This window comes from Sipha flava, unplaced genomic scaffold (assembly GCF_003268045.1).
Source record: "Sipha flava isolate LNK unplaced genomic scaffold, YSA_version1 78_pilon_pilon, whole genome shotgun sequence".
Classification (NCBI taxonomy): domain Eukaryota; kingdom Metazoa; phylum Arthropoda; class Insecta; order Hemiptera; family Aphididae; genus Sipha; species Sipha flava.
In genome coordinates, this window is record NW_020273619.1 from 720,885 (window position 1) to 741,206 (window position 20,322).

The 20,322-nt window shown below is 35.9% G+C and overlaps 1 protein-coding gene across 2 annotated transcripts in view; it reads right to left on the bottom strand.

Moving 5' to 3' along the window:
• LOC112692890 (proteoglycan 4) overlaps positions 1 to 20,322 on the bottom strand; it is a 126,435-nt gene that overhangs the window by 2,731 nt on the left and 103,382 nt on the right. For both annotated transcript variants that reach the window (XM_025567705.1, XM_025567706.1), the window contains 3 exons: positions 15,145 to 15,406; positions 1,978 to 2,190; positions 124 to 1,898 (listed from right to left, as the gene is read on the bottom strand). In XM_025567705.1, coding sequence (XP_025423490.1) covers positions 124 to 1,898; positions 1,978 to 2,190; positions 15,145 to 15,199 — 2,043 coding nt within the window. In that variant the 5' untranslated portion in view covers positions 15,200 to 15,406. The remainder of the gene's footprint in view (positions 1 to 123; positions 1,899 to 1,977; positions 2,191 to 15,144; positions 15,407 to 20,322) is intronic.

The following is a 20,322-nucleotide window of genomic DNA, read 5'->3' on the forward strand; positions in this document are numbered from 1 at the left end:
CATATTGAAATGATGAAAACGTATAATGTTGCAATTAATTGCAAAATACTACCACTGACACTTTACTTTGAAACTCACATTAAATCTATACTTCGAAGAAAATTAAATGAATCAATTATTTACTTGGAATGAGTATGGCGATTTAATTGTAGCTATCTCGTAGTAGACATCTTTAAACTCAGCGGGTGTAGATATTTCTACCCGAATGGTTTCAGCACTCGCGGTAGGGGTTACGTCTTGGATAAGAACGTCGTTATCGTCGTCGTGTTGCAAGGCTGGCAACAGTCCTGATCCCGCCAACGCCTGATCACCGGAATCGACTTGCACGTCTGGATGAAAATGTGGTGTCAATGGTGTGGTGGCATTCTCCTGGTTGTGGCGGATATCGTCGATACGACGGATGGTGACACGAGGCTTCGGCGAAGTTTTGTACTCCCAACGGCCGGTTGGCCGGATGAGCTTGGACTTGAATGTCAGTGGAGCGGTGGGCACGGGTTGTGGGCTCGACTGCTGCTGATAGGAGGACTGTTGCTGTTGCTCCTGTTGCTGGAAGTGTTTCTTAAACGTTCTCCGATTGGCAGGCGTCACCACGGCCGCAGAAGTCGCACCGTTGTTGTTGCTGTCGTAGCGTTTGGCACTAGGCTGGAATCTCCTCTGCGTTGCTACGCCTTCGGTTGTATCCGTCTCGGGTTCCGCGGTAGTCGGTCTATAAAATCTGTTTTGTTTGAAGCTAGGAACTCTCTGCGTAGTGGTCGTTGTTCCTTTCGATGAGAATTTTGATCCCTTCCTGTAGCTCGGTGTTGTCGGTTCGCTCTGTTGCGGAGAGGTGAAGTCGTTTTGATCCTCGTCAGTTGTCGAATAGTCGTCGGACTCCTTAGTTACCTTGCTCTTTGGAGTAGACTTGTTCTTACCGAATCCACCACCAATCGCTGGTCTTCTGGATTGCCGGACCAACACAGAGTTGGGCTGAGAGACCACCAAGGATTCCAAAGACTCGTCGTCCAATCCAGAGGAAACAGGTGTGGGCTCCACATTCGGTGACCTGGTTGACGATTTCGGTGCTGCTGTTTTCAGTATCCGTATACCAGACGACGATGGCAATATTTTTACGGCTACTTTTTTCGGCGCCTTGTTTGTCGTAATCGACTCTTCGTCGGTGTTGAAATTTGCCACCGAATTAAACGCGCGAACCTTTCCATCAGGTCCACGATTCTTTTGGTTGCTGCTGTGCCTCGACACACTGGGTTTTAAGTCAATAACTTTGAACGTCTCGTCCACAACTTCAGATGGTTGCCGGGAAAGATAATCGTATTCCGGTGTCGGTTGCAAATTATTGACGGCAACTTCTTCAACCGGTTCACCAGAGATCACTTCCACCTTACTGAAAATCAGTTTCTCCGTCACTTTTGAGGGCTCCGGAGTGCTGTCTTCGATGACGTCTACCTTTGAGACAATATTTTCTACAACTTTTGAACCCGACAACACTGTAACTTTTGAACTGATCACTGTTTCTTTTTTCGCGTTTTCGACCGGTTTCGGAGGGATTGGCGTAGTAGGCTTCGCAGTGGTCTTTTTCGTCGTCACTGGAGCACCAGTTGCCTTTTTCTCCTGTTCCAATTTCTTGACCACGTTTTTCGTTGTCGGCGGTTCCTTCGTAGTAGTAGTTGTCGATGTTGTCGTAGGTTCTGCAGAGGTCACTTCTTTCGTGGTGGTTAACGGTTCATCCGGAGTGGTGAATATTTCTTCGATTTGTGAATCGTTCGGTAAGTTCACTGGTTTACTCGGGCTAATATCGATGGGCAACGCTTCTAACTGCCCTTTTGAAATAATCGGTTTTTCTTCAATTGTAGTCGTAGCTGTGGTCTCGGTGGTAGATGGTTCTTCGGCCGTCGTAGTGCCTAAAAATAAAAAAATAATTACATTAGACATGTAAAACGATTGGTTTTATTCGAATATTTTTTGGTATTTTTATTTTACCCGGTGTAATGGATGCGCTCTGCGGCATGAAAACCATAACAGTGTTACCAATCGTTGTGGTGAAGTCCAAAAATCCATATACGGTTTGCGTGATTTGGGAATCCGCCGGCACCACCTGCGAAGCAACTGGTTCCGGTTTCTCGTAGGCTAAATCTGGATTGATGTACACGGGCCCTGGCGACGAGTCACCCTTAGCCAATCCCAAGATCGCCACTGAAACACAAAACGTACAAGTGTAAATCATTAAGCAAACATTATCCTTTGAATAGGAGGTATTATAATGATGTATCGCGCAGTAAAATATCTACTAATGGTGGTGGATTTGAATCGATCGTTTGATCGCCATGTACATGCAAATTAGTACACACACGGGTGAAACGCATTCGACGAATAACAACTAAACCACGTTCGTCAATGTAATAATATATCGTATTTGGGGTGAAATATTTCGGTTTAAAATAGAATTTCGACGAGTTGATTACAAAAAAGGTCGTCGATGGGTACATGATATGCACATATAAATATATATGTATGCACGGACGACACGAGTGGCTCAACGGGAAAACTTGATGGTCGTGAAATTATTATCGTTAACAGAGATATATAAACGCTTGTCAAATAAACAAAAAACCGTTTGTCCGGGTCTCCCAATAACATGGGAGACGCACTATGCACTATTGCCTCCGAACAATAGACGGTCATTAACTATGGACTCGATGTATTCGTTCCATCGCATACATACGTCTGTGTAGACGTACGGGCATTCGCTTGATGTGTGCGTGCGGGTTTGTTATTGTTTACGCGTACGTGTATGCGTATGTTGTGCGACTGTGTGAATTTATTATTGTTACACGCGTTGACAGGGGTGATAATAATATAATGTAATCACAAAATTTACGGCTCTCAGACAAAGCGGAAGAATCCGTTCTCCCTTGCCTTCGCCACCGCATCACACGTACCAACGTCGAACTCTGAATGCTCCCTGTTGTAGCACACTCTTTTGCGTGCGTGCGCGTAACACGAGATCATACAAATTAAAAAGCCAAGGCACATCCGAACGAATAATTGGTTTTAGCATGGCTACCTGTTCACAAAACGCGATAGTGTGTACCGATAAAAATCGATTTTGTGACAGCCGTGGTCTGGAAAAAGAAATTCTTATATGTGTATTCTCTTTCCCCCACTATTACGCTTTCGATTTTTCGCTAATAAAAACAAATCGTCAACCTTTAATAGCATTCTGTTAGTTCCTATAATTCCGTTTTCTACGTAAGATCAGTTTTTGATTTAAATAAAACTGCATCGAACCTATATCTTAAATACGTGATTCAGACGAATCGGATGGATCGGCTGAACGGATATAACTCAAAATCCGTCAAATAAAAGGTTTTCCTTTATTCCGGTGTTTGCAACTGAATTTTCCAATAAATAGTTGTCACTTTTTTTTTCTACAATAAGTTTGCATAAAATTAGCCCGGTTTGTTTGAAATTTTCCATTTTTCAATGGAAATAATTAAATATTATTGCAAAGGTCACTATGGACAGATTACGGTTTGGTAAATAATTGTATCGCTGAAAAATGTAAACTTTTATGAGACACGCACGTTTCACAGGATAAAATTCTACGGGTCGAATTGGTAAAATTAGAAAATAATACATGAAAAAAAAAAAACACTATCCGTAACAGACGAGAAAATAGTGGAGATAATGTAGTTCATCATTTATTATTTTTATTTTCGACGGATGCTCGTACGTTTATCGTACGCTTGTGTAAACACGCTGTTCGACCATGCGGGTTTCTAAGTGTAACTTTACGGTTTTCTCGGTTTGCTGCACTAGACAGATTGTGAGATTCCCGAGGAAGAGGTGAAAACGAAAACCCGTGAATGCTTTCAAAAAATTATCTGTAACCGACTGACCCGTTGGGTATTATTTTTATATTTTTATTTTATTTTTCGTAAATTTGTTTCGAGTTCATTAGACCGAACAAGGACACCCAATGAGTACAAACGATCACTGTTATATATATAGATCACGATCTCGACCGGAGTTCATGGTCCCACGAGATAACGCGCTTCGAACTGTGTCAGTGTTCAATCGGGTTTTCGCACGCCCGCTCCGGTTACTCGACCACATCATCGTATACGCTTTGATTGACATTAGGGCGGAAAAAAAATACAATAAAACGATACAAAACGATATCGTTTTTACTACAGACCATCATTTCTCCCTCCTTCTTTCACTCGTTTTACAAGTGTTATAATCCCAGTACTGTTTTTGCGTGATAATTATATCCAATCGAAATCGTGGGGCGGTCGGTTTAAAGAGCATCAGTCATTATATACTCAAAAATACTCAAAAATGTACATACGTCATAAGTGATGAAGTTTCTTTGCGTCAACGTATTTTTACTTTATTTATTTATTATTTTTTTTTTTTAATCAAACAAAAATGTACATAATCACTTTGTTTGGAACCGTTTATATTATTTAATCAGATTTGCATTTCGTTATTATCATTACTTGTACTCAAGGGCACCGCATGGAATATTGACTGGGGGGTGCATCGTGCATAGTATATGCTGATTTTTAAATAATCTTCAATTTATTTTAGTAGAAATACGTAGAAATATTTTTTCAAATTATATGTCGATACAAAGTTATTTTTGTTTATTTGTCGGACACAATGTATTGGCTACGATTAGAAAATCCGATTATGATCGACAACTCGTAAGCTTATCACATGTGATGAAAGTGACCGATTTATAAATTAAATATACTTATGAAAACTGGCATGTCCTTAATATTGAAAAAAACATAAGCGTTTACAGTTATTATTTAAAAAATAAATATTATAATTTATAATAGATAAACAATAATTATTATGTAAAATAAGTATTATAATTTTTAATAGATAATTATGTAAAATAAATATAATAGATTACCAATGCAAGATGAAATATTTTCAGTAGGTATCATTAATTTTTTTTTTTGACCCTTGCACCCCCTTGCGCCCCCCTCACGGCGCCCTTGCTTGTACTTAAAAAAAATTAAAATTAATTAGTCATACTACCCGTTATCCTCAATGACCATATAATTAATATAGTTATAGTTGAGTATGGCGATACTTTTGATAACCATAAGCGATTGATACGTGATTTTTTTCCGTAGTTTTTTGTTAAACTTTGTCTAAACGAAATCATAATATTATACGGTGATGAAATGATTTAAGTTTAAAAGATTCCTATTTATTTTGTAATATTTAACCGGGTTCACATGCAACGTGTTTTGACGGAATCAAACAAATATACCTATGTTGTCGGCTTAGATACAACATAAATTCTGGTTCTAACTGCATTTTAATAACATAATGTCTTTCATGTAATGCTGCGCATTATGAGGATGTATGCACTGATTCTTATTTGATAACGAAAAAATCATCTTACGTCCATAATATTATTACGATGAAAGGAGTTGCACTAAACAGTCAACAACCCCCGCCTTCGTTCGCTTCGCGGAAAGTTACATAATAACATTATTACATTATACTCAGACCATTATAAGTATATCTAATTCGTATACGAATTGTCCGTTATATTGGTTTCGCGAACGCAGCACGCATCGACTGCACGATGTTTGTGTATTAAATAGATTTATTTTTTTAATTTATCATCGAGAATGTAATGCAGGACTCGACGTAAAATTAAGACGATCGGACATATCGACAAATTTGGTTAACGTGACATAGAGGATAATCATTATCGTGTATATAAATGTTCTTTAAAAGACGTGCGAACAATGTTTACCGACACACATTGGAAATGTTAAAAAAAAAAAACTTGGCGTCAAATGTTTATGACATATTTTATAGCATTCATCCCCGGTGTTTGTACGAGACGATAATAATATGTGTCCAGTAGCAGGAAAAAGGCTCTTCAACTTCCCGACAGTGTACTCCGTGTTTTCTCGTGAAACATTTTGGATAAAAACCTACTTATAATGAATTTTTCATGACCGCACGCACGAACACAGAATAATTGTTATATATTCTCTAACCATTGTTTAATCTCCGACGACAGTTAATTATCATTACTGTGTACGTGCGGCCCCGTGTAACTTGCGATGAGTACTCGGCGCCGACCGTTTATTCAGAAAGCGCATACGTGCGATAATTTTGAAAACGTCTACGATTGGAAGTACTGCAATAAGTGTGCTCATGCACTTTCAGATAGATATTAAGCATAGAAAAAGAGAAAGAAAATGGTAAATATATACAAAGAAAACCGGGAAAACACATTTAACTTTGTTACCGTATTATGTTTAGTAAAAATGTTTACCGGAACATTAGTTTAGATCAGTATTTTCCAATTCTAGCAAGATGTGAATACATTGCTAAATGGTGCAGGTAGTTATCGTAGAGTATATAAACTAATATTATCAATTAAAAAAAAAAAAAAAAAAAACTAGTCGTTACGTATTTATATTGAGTTACTTTATTTACATAGTAAACAAAAGAGATCATGAAACATTTAATTTTATAAGGTGTAGAATGAAATAAGTTCGGAACCACTAATTTAGATAATTACAATTAATGCATATTCGTACCATCAAATCATATATATATAAACGATAAATGATAATCTAATAATCTATACCCACGGCTGATGACCAAATTTTATCCCGAAACTTTATTTGTTTGCGTGTTGCAAATTTTAGTCCTTACTTTGCCACAGGTTCCTTAATTCGGATCATGTTACATAAACAAATATAATAATATATCATAATATTCAGACAAACGTCGTCGTTTCGTAACGAACCGATTAACAGTTCTCGGTTTTAAAAATCTCTTTTTGTTTTTCTATTACTCTCCCTTCCCTACTGACCACTCCGTCACCGACAGACTTTGTGATTTAATAATCGTATCAAATGCCAAAACGGTGAGTAAATGTGTAGCACTAAACGCGAGAAAGACGATAATGATACAGCAATATGAATCGACATTCGCATGTAATAGTTTTGCGATAGCAATTTAAAAGCGCGTTTTTAATGGTGTTACCAGAAAACGTTGAATGTCGATATTTTTTTTAAGAAATATTGTTCATACATAATAATAATATAATACATTAGTTATTAATCACGAGATCTTATTCCGAGTAATAAATCTTTACTGGAGAAAATAATACCCATAAATCCGAAAAGCTATAACTAGGGCTGGGATTCGATGCACTTTGCATTTTTTTCTGAAGCTTTCTGTACGATGCTCGTTTTGTTACAAATATTTTTTAGGAATTTTTAAATTAGTTTTAAATTAAATCAAAATTTTATTTGCATTTTTTTGTATTTTATGACATTTTTTGATTTAAAGGTTAATTTTTTCATTTTTAGGGCATTTTAAGAGTTTTTTTAAGTAATTTTTGGTGTTTTTTAATTTTAAATTATAGATTATAGATTTTTTCTACTGACGGATTAGTGTTGTTGTGTAAGGTATGCAATGTAAAAGTTGCTGTTGAAAAATGTTTTACCATACAACAACATATATCAAGAGACAAATATATTCCCTGGGCCTCCACACGAGTTTTTCTTAGTGAAGCCCAGTAATCATTTGATATTAATTTAAATAAAAAAATATATTTATATTAATGGAGTACAACAAAGAGAACAAATTGAAGAAAAAAAAATACATGTATATCTACAAAATTTATTGGGAACAACATGAGGCACGCTCTCGTAATTTATTGTTACAATAAAGAATAATTTTTTATTTATTAATATATGAAGTAAAATAAATTATTAATGCACATTTAATGTAATTTTTTTTAAATTTTAAAGGCATTTTTTAATGCATTTTTTGAGTTGATTTAGTAATTTTTCTATTTTTTTAAGGTAATTTTTAAGGACATTAAAATCCCAGCCCCAGTTATAACAAGGAAAGTGTATCTTTTTCTTTTTGTTCATGAACTATATATTTTCCACGAGATGATGTGTACTTCATTGAGTCATTACCGTGTAATGGTAGTCGATACAAAGAAAATATTATAGTTTTAATTGTAATGTAATGTAATGTATTAATTTTTTATTTTTTATTTTCTAAAAACTAATGACACGAACAAGAAAGTTTAGATACGCAACTGACAGGATACGGACGGATTTACTTCGTCAAGTTTTGTCGAGAAACTCTTATAAAAGGTGTTCTCTTGTTCAAATTATCCAATATGTATATAAAAACAAAAAAAAAAAAAATTCTCAAAATTATTGTAGTTTAAAATATTTAAAAAATTGAATGATTTAATTTATTACTAGAACGACTTCTGATGGAACACGATATTATTAAAATAATGTATATATTTACTTACTGATATAACATCAATCAATAGAATAAAACACTATAGTATAGTATATGTTTCATAGAAATTATTTTGCTGCATTTCAAACTATTAAAAATTAAATATTATACGAACACCACACCTTGCGTTACCACCTATCATTAAAAATCAGTAGTTTCGTGTTGTTTCTCAAAAGTAATGATATTTTTAAAATGATTCATTTAATAATGAATAATAAAATATTTTTTTTTTTAAAAATGACGTCACTATTAAGTGCTTTTTTATTATAATACTATGCAGTTTTTTTCATGTAAATACGTTTTGTGGATTCGAAAATATATGCTAACATTGTACCTATAGTATTGCATCATAATACTGCGGCTGAATTAAGAATGTAAAATAAAAAAAAAATTCCCTACTACGCGTCCGTTACTGTTCATAGGAAGTTTAAAACACTTAATTATTATTATCTTCTTACTTTGGAAAAACAAGCGTACTTTTTCATCAGATTAATGGACGGAAAGTTCTCGGACCATCCCAAAATTATAATATATAATACCCGTACCGTGCACTTAAAACGAAAATAAAACCCACCGCAGAGCGTTAAGTTCCAAATAAAATATATTATGAAATAACGATTTTTGTTTTTAGTGTACGAGTACATGAAATTAATTTAGCATCAGGTGTTCTCGCGCACGGTACGGTCGCGATTAACTTTGCTGAAAACATGTAAAATACATTAAAACTTCGTAAACTCCGATAACGTTAAATTAACTTATCTTTTAATTGGTGTGTATATAATATATGTATACATATACATAGGAGTGGCGCAGTATAACAACACTATATATGGTGATGTGTACCCGTCTACAGATGGTACCGCAACGATAAATACACAACTGACGGAGGTGTTCTATACATAGATGTACTTTGAGAATTACGGGGCAGAGAAAGACAGGATTCAATGCATTATAATATTTTTTGGATCGATGAGAACGTATTATTGTATCGCATAAAACTGTAACAGCCGAAATATGTTTAGATTGTTTTGAATATTTCTCATGGTCTGTGAAAAATTTTCACTGAAAACCGCCGATTAATTGGATTATTTCAAAATTGTACGATTTTTACTTCAAAAATATTACACTTGTTATTATACTATTATACTATTATAATTATTATACTTGACATGTAGGACTCAACGATCGTTGAAAAATGACGGGTAAGCAAACTCACGAGTTTCCGGCACAGGTAAAATATCTTTCAAATACATCGAAAAACAACATTGGTTTGTGAACGGAGGATATTTGGAAAAAAATAAAGGACGATGATTTGGATTTAAGTCTAACCACAAAGAGTTTTAAAGCAATAATATTACAGTTGAAAATTATTAAAATTAAAAAGACAGTTATGAAATATGCGAAGTGGGTTTAACGTGTGGAAAAAAACGGGGAATACGGTGGCGCACCTAGCGGCCGATCGCGACGACGGATCACAGAAGATCGATAACGATTTTGGCAGATATAGGACCACGGACGTGTTTCTACAATGTAGGCGATGCGCTTGCTTACATTAATATTATAAATTATGGTTGGTCAACCGTGAACTAGTGACGGCGGTGTTTCCTTGACCTCAATGATTGTGATTTCAATACCATATATAACAACATCGACAACACGTGAGTAACGTTTTTACAATATATTAGTCAAAAAAGGCTTTTGTCTGTGCCGTTCAATGTACGTGAAAAATCAAAAAAATCGCGACCGTATAAAATACGACACCATTCACACGCATTCGTATGATCACACGTGAATAGTATGTAGTAAAGAGCAACGCTTCTCAGCCTAGGGTGCGTGCCGGAAGAAAAAAAGAGTAAAAGAGGATATTTTAGGAAAAAGCAAATATGGTGAGGAGAAGGTACTCGAAGCTCAGGTGAGGGATCAAGGGGTACACGAATGGATAAAGGAACGTTAGTATAAAGGGCTGGGTGCTTCGATAATTTCCAAACATCATTCTCCGACACAATATCGCGAGTTCGATATTTACTGGATGATTGGCGACATGAAATAATATCGTGTGTATGAATTTTTTGATAATATGTCTAATGAGCGTATACTGGTTTGTGACCGGAAATAAAATAAACATCTCGAAATGATCGGAAAACGTGTGAGTGGATAGTGAACGATTAGGCTGAAAGGGCTTAGTCTTAATCTCTAACAGAATAAAAGTCAACGATCTATATTGGACTTTCCGTCGCTGGCCAGAATTATTTTCATCCAGGTGTGTTCATAAGCGGTCGCCGATGTCATTCGTCATTGCGATCGCTATAAAAAAACTGTCGCACCTTTATCCCGTCCGGGTAAACGTTCGTTTATTCGACTGATGATTGAACATCGAATAGCCCGAAGAGTAAAACGAAACGAAAATCCGGCAACGTGATATTAGAAATAGGAAACCCTGACCCCATCACGTTGTCGAAAGTGCACGTATTAGTCTCCGTAATATAGGTACTCGTTGATATTATTCGAGACGAAGTCACGACGCGATAATTCATCACTGCTTAGACAAACGAACAAACTACCGGATCGTTGTAATTATTTATCACGGCAGTGGATAGTAATATAATAACGCTTTGGTGGTATATACGCCGCGCACCATATTGCGGAAACGAGTAATATGTTAAAACCGAAATCCACAGATCACATCGAAACCCAAACGAAAACGGCGCGTACACGTCATATACATGGTATGGCATTAAATACGACCACAAACAAAACACAAAAAGCTTAATATTACCTTATAAAATGCGGTTTTGTTTAGAAATAGTAAAACGTACCCGTTGTCGTATGTATTATGCAGCTCAAAAGATTCGTTTATTGTGACCGGATTTCAAAAAGAAAATGCTAAAATACACTAAAATCGCTTGAATTCTTCGGACACGTTGACATTCAAAAAACTAACTCCTCCTTGGTATAGATTTATATATATTTCCTACAACCCGCAGTGTTCCCTTTTTTCAAACTGCGTTTAAACGTCATTGTTTAACGGCTCAAGACATCAACAACGAAGGTGTTTACGGACATAACATTTTTCAGTAAATAATAAGTGATGCGTACACATAGTGTTTGGTCCTATTCAGAAGGATTTGTTCCGTAATACGGCTGAATCACCGACTTATAGTCATGATGTTATCATTTTATTAAGTTAGGCAAATGGTTCACGAGAATGAATCACAGAAAACTTGCCAGTCGGACACTACGAACAAAACTACTGTCGGGACCTATCAATGTTTAACAATCCATCCTAGCGAAGAATGTGGCCTCTGTACACACCCAATATATTGTTACGAGTATAAATATATACGCAAACGAGAGAATAAAATTAAAATGCATCGCACATACGAGTATGCGAGCACAACTATAGTAGAGGTGTTTCAGGGGTGTTTATATGCTCGTACTCTTACGAAATGAATTAATCATATTTTTCGACAAACAGTAGCTTGACTGACATGGCTGGAACCCTTTGCTAGGTTTTAGACTTTTACGGTCTCGCGGACTCGGTTACGCGTGAGAAAAAAAAATGAGTCCGGCGAAACTCCAGAAAGCAGATACCGGGTGAAAAAATAATTAAAAAGTCAACGAAACTCAGCTAATTTAATAAAATATTATTCATATTTAAGAGATTTTTATTCAACTTTTTTTTTTTCATGTGAACTCGTAGTTGCATCGCGGTCGTGTTTATATAATGATTTATGCATCTGAACTTCAGAAAAGTTATTTTTCGATGTATGTCGCGGGTTATACTTCACCGAAGTAAGCTGTATCTAACTATTTAAAATTCGAATTCTATAGTTTTATCAGCGATGTGACAATTCGTTTAATAACGTTAAATACCAATGAAAGCGAAACGTTTGATGCGTGTGAAGTCGAAAAATGCACTTTTGATTTAATCAAGAGTAACCGATGTCTGAGGCTGACATGAGACCAAGAAAAAAAAGAAATTTAGTAGCCCGTGGATATTGCAGGTGACTACATTTTAGAACGATGTGATAACCGCGTACTGGAAGAGGAAGTATGGGCAGGTAAAATGTTTGAGTGAAGAAAAAAAAAACCAGGAAAGGTTGCAGCACGAACCTGACCCTTGACCTAAATCCATCAATGACATTTGATGATGGCTAATTAGAGCTCGATAAGACGATGACGACGATGATCGTGCAGCTGCAGTGTTAGATTTGCAACTATAACACGATTTTGCTGTGTGCGGATATGTAACTGAAGTCGCGGCAGTACCCGTTACATGGTCGTTGTTGGTCGGTATTGTTCTAAACATTTGCTGATTAAAATATACATAATAATAACGTAATATTGGTCTCGCGTACACCTAATATTCGCAACAGAACCCTCTTCGTGAGTGTTTCTATGATAGACACGAATTAACGGCGAACTCGACCGGAGAGAAAGGAAATCGATCAATATCGAGTCGATCCCAAAATCATTTATAGGAGGTCACCGCAACGAATGAACGTGATATAATCCAGGTACTTATCCAACAGCCAAATCTATGTTACACTATATAAATGATCGTGTTGGACGTGTTTTTTCTACTAAAAATGTTATTGAACATTTTTCCTCTATAACAAAATGTTTCTCTCGCTCTCTTACCTTGTATACACGTGTTAAAATTGCCTGAAATCGATCGTGTATGATGTCGAGATGTAAAATATAACGATCAGTTGACCTGAACAATTCTGTTGATGGTGTGCTCATTACTTCTTCCCTCCCCCATTATTGATAAAAGCCAGCGACATCGGAAGATAACTGCACGATAACGAATCGCATGTTATTATTATTGAATTATTATATTTGTTGAGAATTGTTAATACTAATGTTATTATTCAAACTTTGCCCCCGAGTCAAACGACTTCGCATTAATTGCATTCAGTTTTGTACGTATGTACGTGTGTACGCGCATTAGCGAATCGAATCGCAATCTGTGTTTATATTGTAACGAAATCTCGTTGGACAAACCTGTACATTATCGTCGTCGTTATAAAATTAATGTTAATTAATTGCGAATCATATGATTATTATGCTGTCGCGTTACGTGCTGTTTGTTCGAAGTTGTCAGAAAAATCTAAATATATACAGATGCCGCATGTTGCAGTACTCACTTGTGTTGACGAAATGAGGAAATAATACCGAGCACAGCACACAGCAGTGTTTTGCGAGATGATGCTACATAATGGTTCAGATGTTTTATTGGAAAGAACAATTGTAATTTTTACAACTATAGGCGTGAACGGAGGGCGTGATGGATTTAGAGACTTCAACACCCTTCGAAAATAGTGAACAGTTACCATTTAGTTACCACCTAGCGGCGATGTGATCGATCTTGTCATAAATGTATTTCTGCCTTATAGACGAATAATATAACGTATAAGCGCACGTCATGTCACCGTCGCAAACAATTAGTTTGTCGTCCCTCAGGTGCGTTTTTCGCTATATCTAATAATACTCGTAATAATTCCATCTCCCCCACGACGTAATAATTAAAATAATTTACATAATCCTTCATGGTTATTAATCGAGAAATTTGAGATGTCAAACGAAATTCTGATGAGTATACTTCGAACAAGCTCCAGAGAATATTTTCCATAGACTTGCCTAGTTCATAGATGTCGATAGCCGATGTTGTAGCACACTTGCCGCTCGGAAGCCCACGATCGATAGATGTTATAAAGGTTGGTAAGGGTAGGAGGTTGATCTATTATCGGATTGAAAGATCATTATGTAACGTGATAATGCAAATAATAACGCCGTTTGTTCGAGTGGTATTCGGAACGAAATACAAAAATATAAGTGAACATGTTTTTACATGGTAATATTGACGGTGAAATTCAAATTAAGGGAATAGAAAAAGATTACAAAAACGATTCGATATAAAAATAACTATAAATATAACGTGAATTTCCAAAACATACATAATTAATAAAACCAATTATTTTTAACGACCCTTGCTGCAATGCATGAGTAAAAGTCTTAAAAAACAGAAGTGAAATAACGTGATCTTGGTGTAAATATTTCAATTTAAAATGCATAATATTATTTCAATTTAGCGAATGTACACAATAATAATAATTATATACTTATAATATGCTCGATTCGCAACCATAATATTACAATGGGTGTAAAATATTTACTTCGTATTTTACCGTCATTTTAATAGGTATTTTAAATTTTTTTTTTTCGAAACAAGTACACGTTTTAAAAGGCTTAAAAATACTATGAAGCCATATATATAAATATATATATGCTTTTGTAATTATTTTTCTCTATGAATTCATTTTATGAAGTTATAAGTAATAAGTTAAGCATAGATGATGTACCTATGTGCTTCTCGAAATTCACTTTAACACGCAGATAACCAAAATATAGTTATTATTATTTTTGTTCATAAAGGAGTTATGAAAAAATAAAACCTTTTCGGTACTAGTTAACTCTTATTTTCGGAAAGTTTAGTAAGTACTCACGTTATAATGTTTATGTTATTTTATTATTTTTTTTTTTCAATTTTGTGGGTATATTATTTTTAAATATACCATTTTTTTTACGTTACCAGCTTATTATATTCATAAATATATACGTATAAACTTAGATATAAATATCCAAAACATAATAATCGGGGAGGCATTCCACAGGGAATGAGGAGATTTAGTAAATGTTTAGGTCGAAAAACTTTTAGTGGATGCGTTAAAAGCATCCGAGAAAAAAACCCGTTAACGAGTATAGTACATAATTATGAGTGCATACAGAAATGACCTATACTTGAGTAGATATTTTACTCACCTTTTACGAGCAGCATCAAACACAGCGAAAGCTTGTTCATCTCGGTGGATCTCATTTTTCGCGCTCTACGAATACACAATTTCTGCGGGATCTGTGTGAATCTTCTTCGCTGTCGACAGCTTTCTATTGCAGCGTACGTATATAATTTAATATAGCACTGCTATGATGTACCCTATAGTCGTGTGATCCCGTTCAGTGTTGTCTTCGTCTGGAAATCATTTCAGAACAAGCCGACCGGGTGGTGGATGTTGCGCATGAGATACTAAAACGAGAAAGAAAAAAAATTGTTAAAATACAAACACATAAAGAAAGCATAATAGTATTTATAATAATTATTATTATGTATACGCATATCTTTATATGCATGTGTGTACGAACGAGCGTGTGGTTAAGTGTACTGCAAAGGAAAAACGATGCTCTTCGCGTAAGTAAAAAAAAATGTTATGTTCGACATTTTCATATAAACAAGTTTTCCCGCAGCGAATAATAGGTCTGCATTTCTACGACTGACAGAGGCGCGCGTGCTAGTGCCTGCTCGTGAAACGTACTCTAACGCAGCGGCAGCAAGTAACGGATGCGATGACGATATTTTCTGGGAAATTTAAAAAAAACTGAAATAAAAACGAATATATTCCGGTTTTTTTTTTTTTTTAATTCGCTGTTCCCATCGTCTACACTAGTATGTGGTGAGCAAAAGCTGATTCTTTTTTTTCACACAGTGCGTGTAATACTATACTTTACGACTGCCGCCACGGCGACTGCAACTTTTGTTCAGCCCTAAACACATACACGTATGTATAAATATATTATACGCACATCACCACCGTACCACATATCTGGTATGTGAACATAGAGACGTAGGACCCGAAATGGACCGACCGAAAAATCAACGACTGTGAGACGTACACGCGTCTCCGATATACCGTGAACCGTGTGCATACGTTTAACGCCGTTACAGATCCCACTCCCGTCTCGCATCCCGTTATAACAACCCCTATGTATGTACACGGTATAATAGTTGTACACGCGCATACACACGGGCACTTTATTGGTTTCCGGGTACGTGGGTTTTGTCCGAGTGTGCATGCGAGTGCTCCAATAAAGGTACCACTCGATCGTATTTTCCCTCGAAAGACATGATTTGGTTTGGCGGGTGGGCGTGCAAAAATACGTATTGGAGTCGCGACAGCAAAATTGCTATTTTCGTTTAGTATAAAGTCCTTTTTTATTTATTTATTTTTTTTTTTTGTTCTTCTTCGCTCTGACACCTTTTTTTCCTCTTCTCCGCGCACGCAATATATGTTCCGCCCTTTCAATTTGCAGTAAATCCGTGTACAGGAGACGTTATTTACGTGTTATAAGGCAACACAATAATAATAATAATATATATATATATATGCACATACACTTGCAATGGATGGCACCCCTTTCGGACTGATGCTTATAATTTTGGAAGTCTAATCGTGTTTGTACGTCAGTAAGCGATTCGGTGTTCTTGGACTCGGCATGTGGTACACTCGACACCATTAAATAATATACACACGTATGGAAGATGTAAAATTATGCACAGTTACATGTACGGTGTATACACCACAATAAACGAGGTCGTGCGCATACTGTCTGGATGGGCTCTGTACATCCAAAGCACTACATATAAATATTAAAACCTTTGGAAAAACGCACATTCGATAACGCGTATGTCACTGAATCATTTCGATTCGAAGCTAAGCGTTGGCGGGCTAAATAGTAGAAATCAAGTTAAAGAGTTACTATCAACGAAGTTCTATGGGTGCACCTATGCATTATACTCGTACATTTGCGAGCAAGAAGTCGAAGTCATCCGCATAACGAGTCGCACTCGACTACCGGCCGGAGAAGACGTATCGGTTGTACAGTATATTGTAACCAGTAGTCGTGGTATTATATTTTTATCGGATCCGATGACGTGATGGTGATATTACGTGCAAATATCCGTTTTTATTAAAAAAAAAATACACGCACGTGACAGCGGAAAAGTAAATAATAACGAACAATCAAAAATCAAATACAATCAGAATCTACCGTGTTTCGTAGTCATTTCAAATTTTTCATACCCCCGAGGTGTTATCATGTCTCTCGATGGTGGCGTGCTATCCGGGTTACGGGACTGTTGCATTAGTGGACAATATACAGCCGTACTACACGAACTTTCGAGTTATTAACTACTCAGCTTACATTGGACGGAAAAGAAAATACTGACAATCGAATTGTTTTCGATTTTGTTTTAATCTCCTTCGTGGCTTGTAAATTATTAATTTTTTAATCCTTACGCCGCCAGATCCGCTACAAAATATTTCCGTCCACACGATATCAACTACAAATTGCGTGGTCTGTGTTTATAAATATTATACTTAACACATGAAATAGTAGAACATGTATGGTTAATTTACATCTGTTGATGTGACGTAGTACGTGTAAATATAACAGGATATCCTAAACGGCCATATTACTCAATTTTCAATCACCAGACCAACCTTAACCGAGAATACAACACAAGACGAATGCATCCCATAAACCACACGTGTATTCTATCTAAACACCAGGCACAGATACAGTGAGCGGTCTATGACGGGTGAAGCCCACCCTCGTCTTAGCCATAGGTACTTTAAATATTTCAAGGATCATCTAAATTTTCTATTTATTAACTAAAGTAAAGAAAAGCAATACTATGATTACAACATATTACACTAATTATATTGACGTTCAGGAATGATTGATAATCGTGATTATTTATATAGTCTTAAATAATCTTAACCTAGAGGGATAAATAACAGAGGATTAGTGTAATTGATTTGCTTATAAACTATGATATTTTTTTCAATTAGTGCGCGGGGTCCGGTGTGACCATATTAATAATCTAGTGCCTTTTGCGAAGAGGTCTGTAATATGTCTTGGTTGAAATCCGGAACCGTTTAATTTACAGGCACTAAATCACAAACGTTATGTTAATTGTCTTGCCGTGCAGTAAGCATCCTAAATCCCAAATCAATCATAAATACAAAACGATAAGACGTGCAACTTTAAGACATTTTTAATGATGTGTACCTTCATGGTATACAACGTATACTGTGCATCATTGATAGATAACGTTCACCATACCACCGGCTTTCTGAGTCGATAGACCGACTAATATACGCTTGCTATGTACACACGTGCGAACGGATATTACTGTTTTTCGATGCCCGTTGTACCAATATAATATTATTTTTCAACGTTTTCGCAGTGTGGTCGTTTGATGTGTTCTCCGCTTTTGTGACGCACAAAGCTCGACGACTCACGGGCTGACTTGACGGGCGAATCGAATTCGCCCGTTGGAGCACAAATGTGGCGGTATAAATCAATAATCGAAGGCAAATTGATCGAGTCACATTTTCAAAATTGATTACATTTTGATCGATTGATTTGGATTACGGGATGATGGGATTTAATATTATTCGATAATATTATTAGCGGGTAGCAACGCGACGGCAGCTGCGAGTACCTCATATTATTATAGTATAATAATATTACGTAGCTACAGCCGCTAGACTGCGCTACGGAAAGCTCACGGCTAATAATATAATTACGATAACATCATCATCGTCGTCGTCGTCGTAAACCTCACCCCCTCGTTTCGCAAATAAGATTATAGGGAAGGTAGACATGAGTTTTCGTAAAAAACCAACGGTCTTAAGTTAACATTTTTATTCAATAGCGTTTTCCCGTTACCTGCAGTGCGTCAACAAGGCCATCTCAACGGTGTATGGAAAAATTCGCTGTTTGAATTGGGGGGGGGGGGGGGGGGGGGGGAAGAGAGGAGGAAATAAAAATGTAAAAGGGTGGTAATAATTCGAAAACATTATTACTCATGTTGACTGTCAATGTAAAAAAAATAATTATTTTTTTATATAAATTATTTTTAAATTAACTAAATAAAATAGTCCATAATTAAAAACAATCAGCATGTTCTTGGTCGAAGTTAATTCTTTACTTCCTCCCCACTTATCGGTACGCTACTAGACGTATAATCACTTGTGTGTGCTTACACGTTATTTAGCTGTCTACCGTGATACGAAGTTTTACTGCCCTATTGAAATATTTTTGTAAATATTGTAATTAAATCGAAATATACCACTTGAGAAAAGTTACAAAATGTATTCATCACACAGAAAAAATAAATGTCTACGTCACACGCTGTACATGATATTATACGTATTCTGTTCTCTTCGAATTTACGTGTAATATTACTATTGGAATGTTATTTGCGACGAAAGTCGAGAAAAAAAACTAAAAACCCGAATCGATTTCTCCGTTTCAATTCGAATTCCATTGTTTGCGAAAGCTTTTATTAAAAGGTATAACAATGAAAAATGTGTCCAATTGATGTCTTTGGAAAAAAAATGAAAAAAACACTGCTACGAAAAAAAAATTAATAAAAAAAAACCCTTTACTCTGTTTACGGGTACAATTGTGAAAAATACACAACACGTCGACGACAGCGGATTCCGATGAAACATTTTTATTTAGGTACACAACATGCGCGATTGCCATGCTCGTCACGAAAATGGTAAATAAATGAATAATAATAAAAATCCGCGCGTAATTGATAATGAATATCGATGAAAACGTTTTCTCGAAACCGGCCGTCACTCGATTACGTTACATCGATCTCAAACCAAAAAATGACTATAATAAAGATATGTATACTATGAATAAAGTAACTACAACGCAGCAGCTGTATACTGTTTCGCAATAATTTCGTGAATAATTATTTTCCATCGTTGCTGAGATCATTATTATATTTCCGTACGCGCAAAGTACTCATAGCCTTACATCAATCATTGATCATCAGGGTATTTCTAACTATCTACATATACTTTTTTTTCGTGCATAATTGATGCGACATATAACATCAATAACATATTATAGCGCGTCACTAATTCCTAATAACGACGTTGTTAATTGTACTGCAATTTTCTCAATTTTCTTTACCTAAGCGGTTTTAGGATCAGATTATAAGCATGTTTTCGTAGCTTTTAGGTTAGCACTGATAACGTGAATATTTACAAACTATAATAAATAAATTAAATCGTCGACTAAAGTACGAGAAAACTATCGATACGTTGAGGCATAGTTATTAAAAAATGAATACAACGAGTT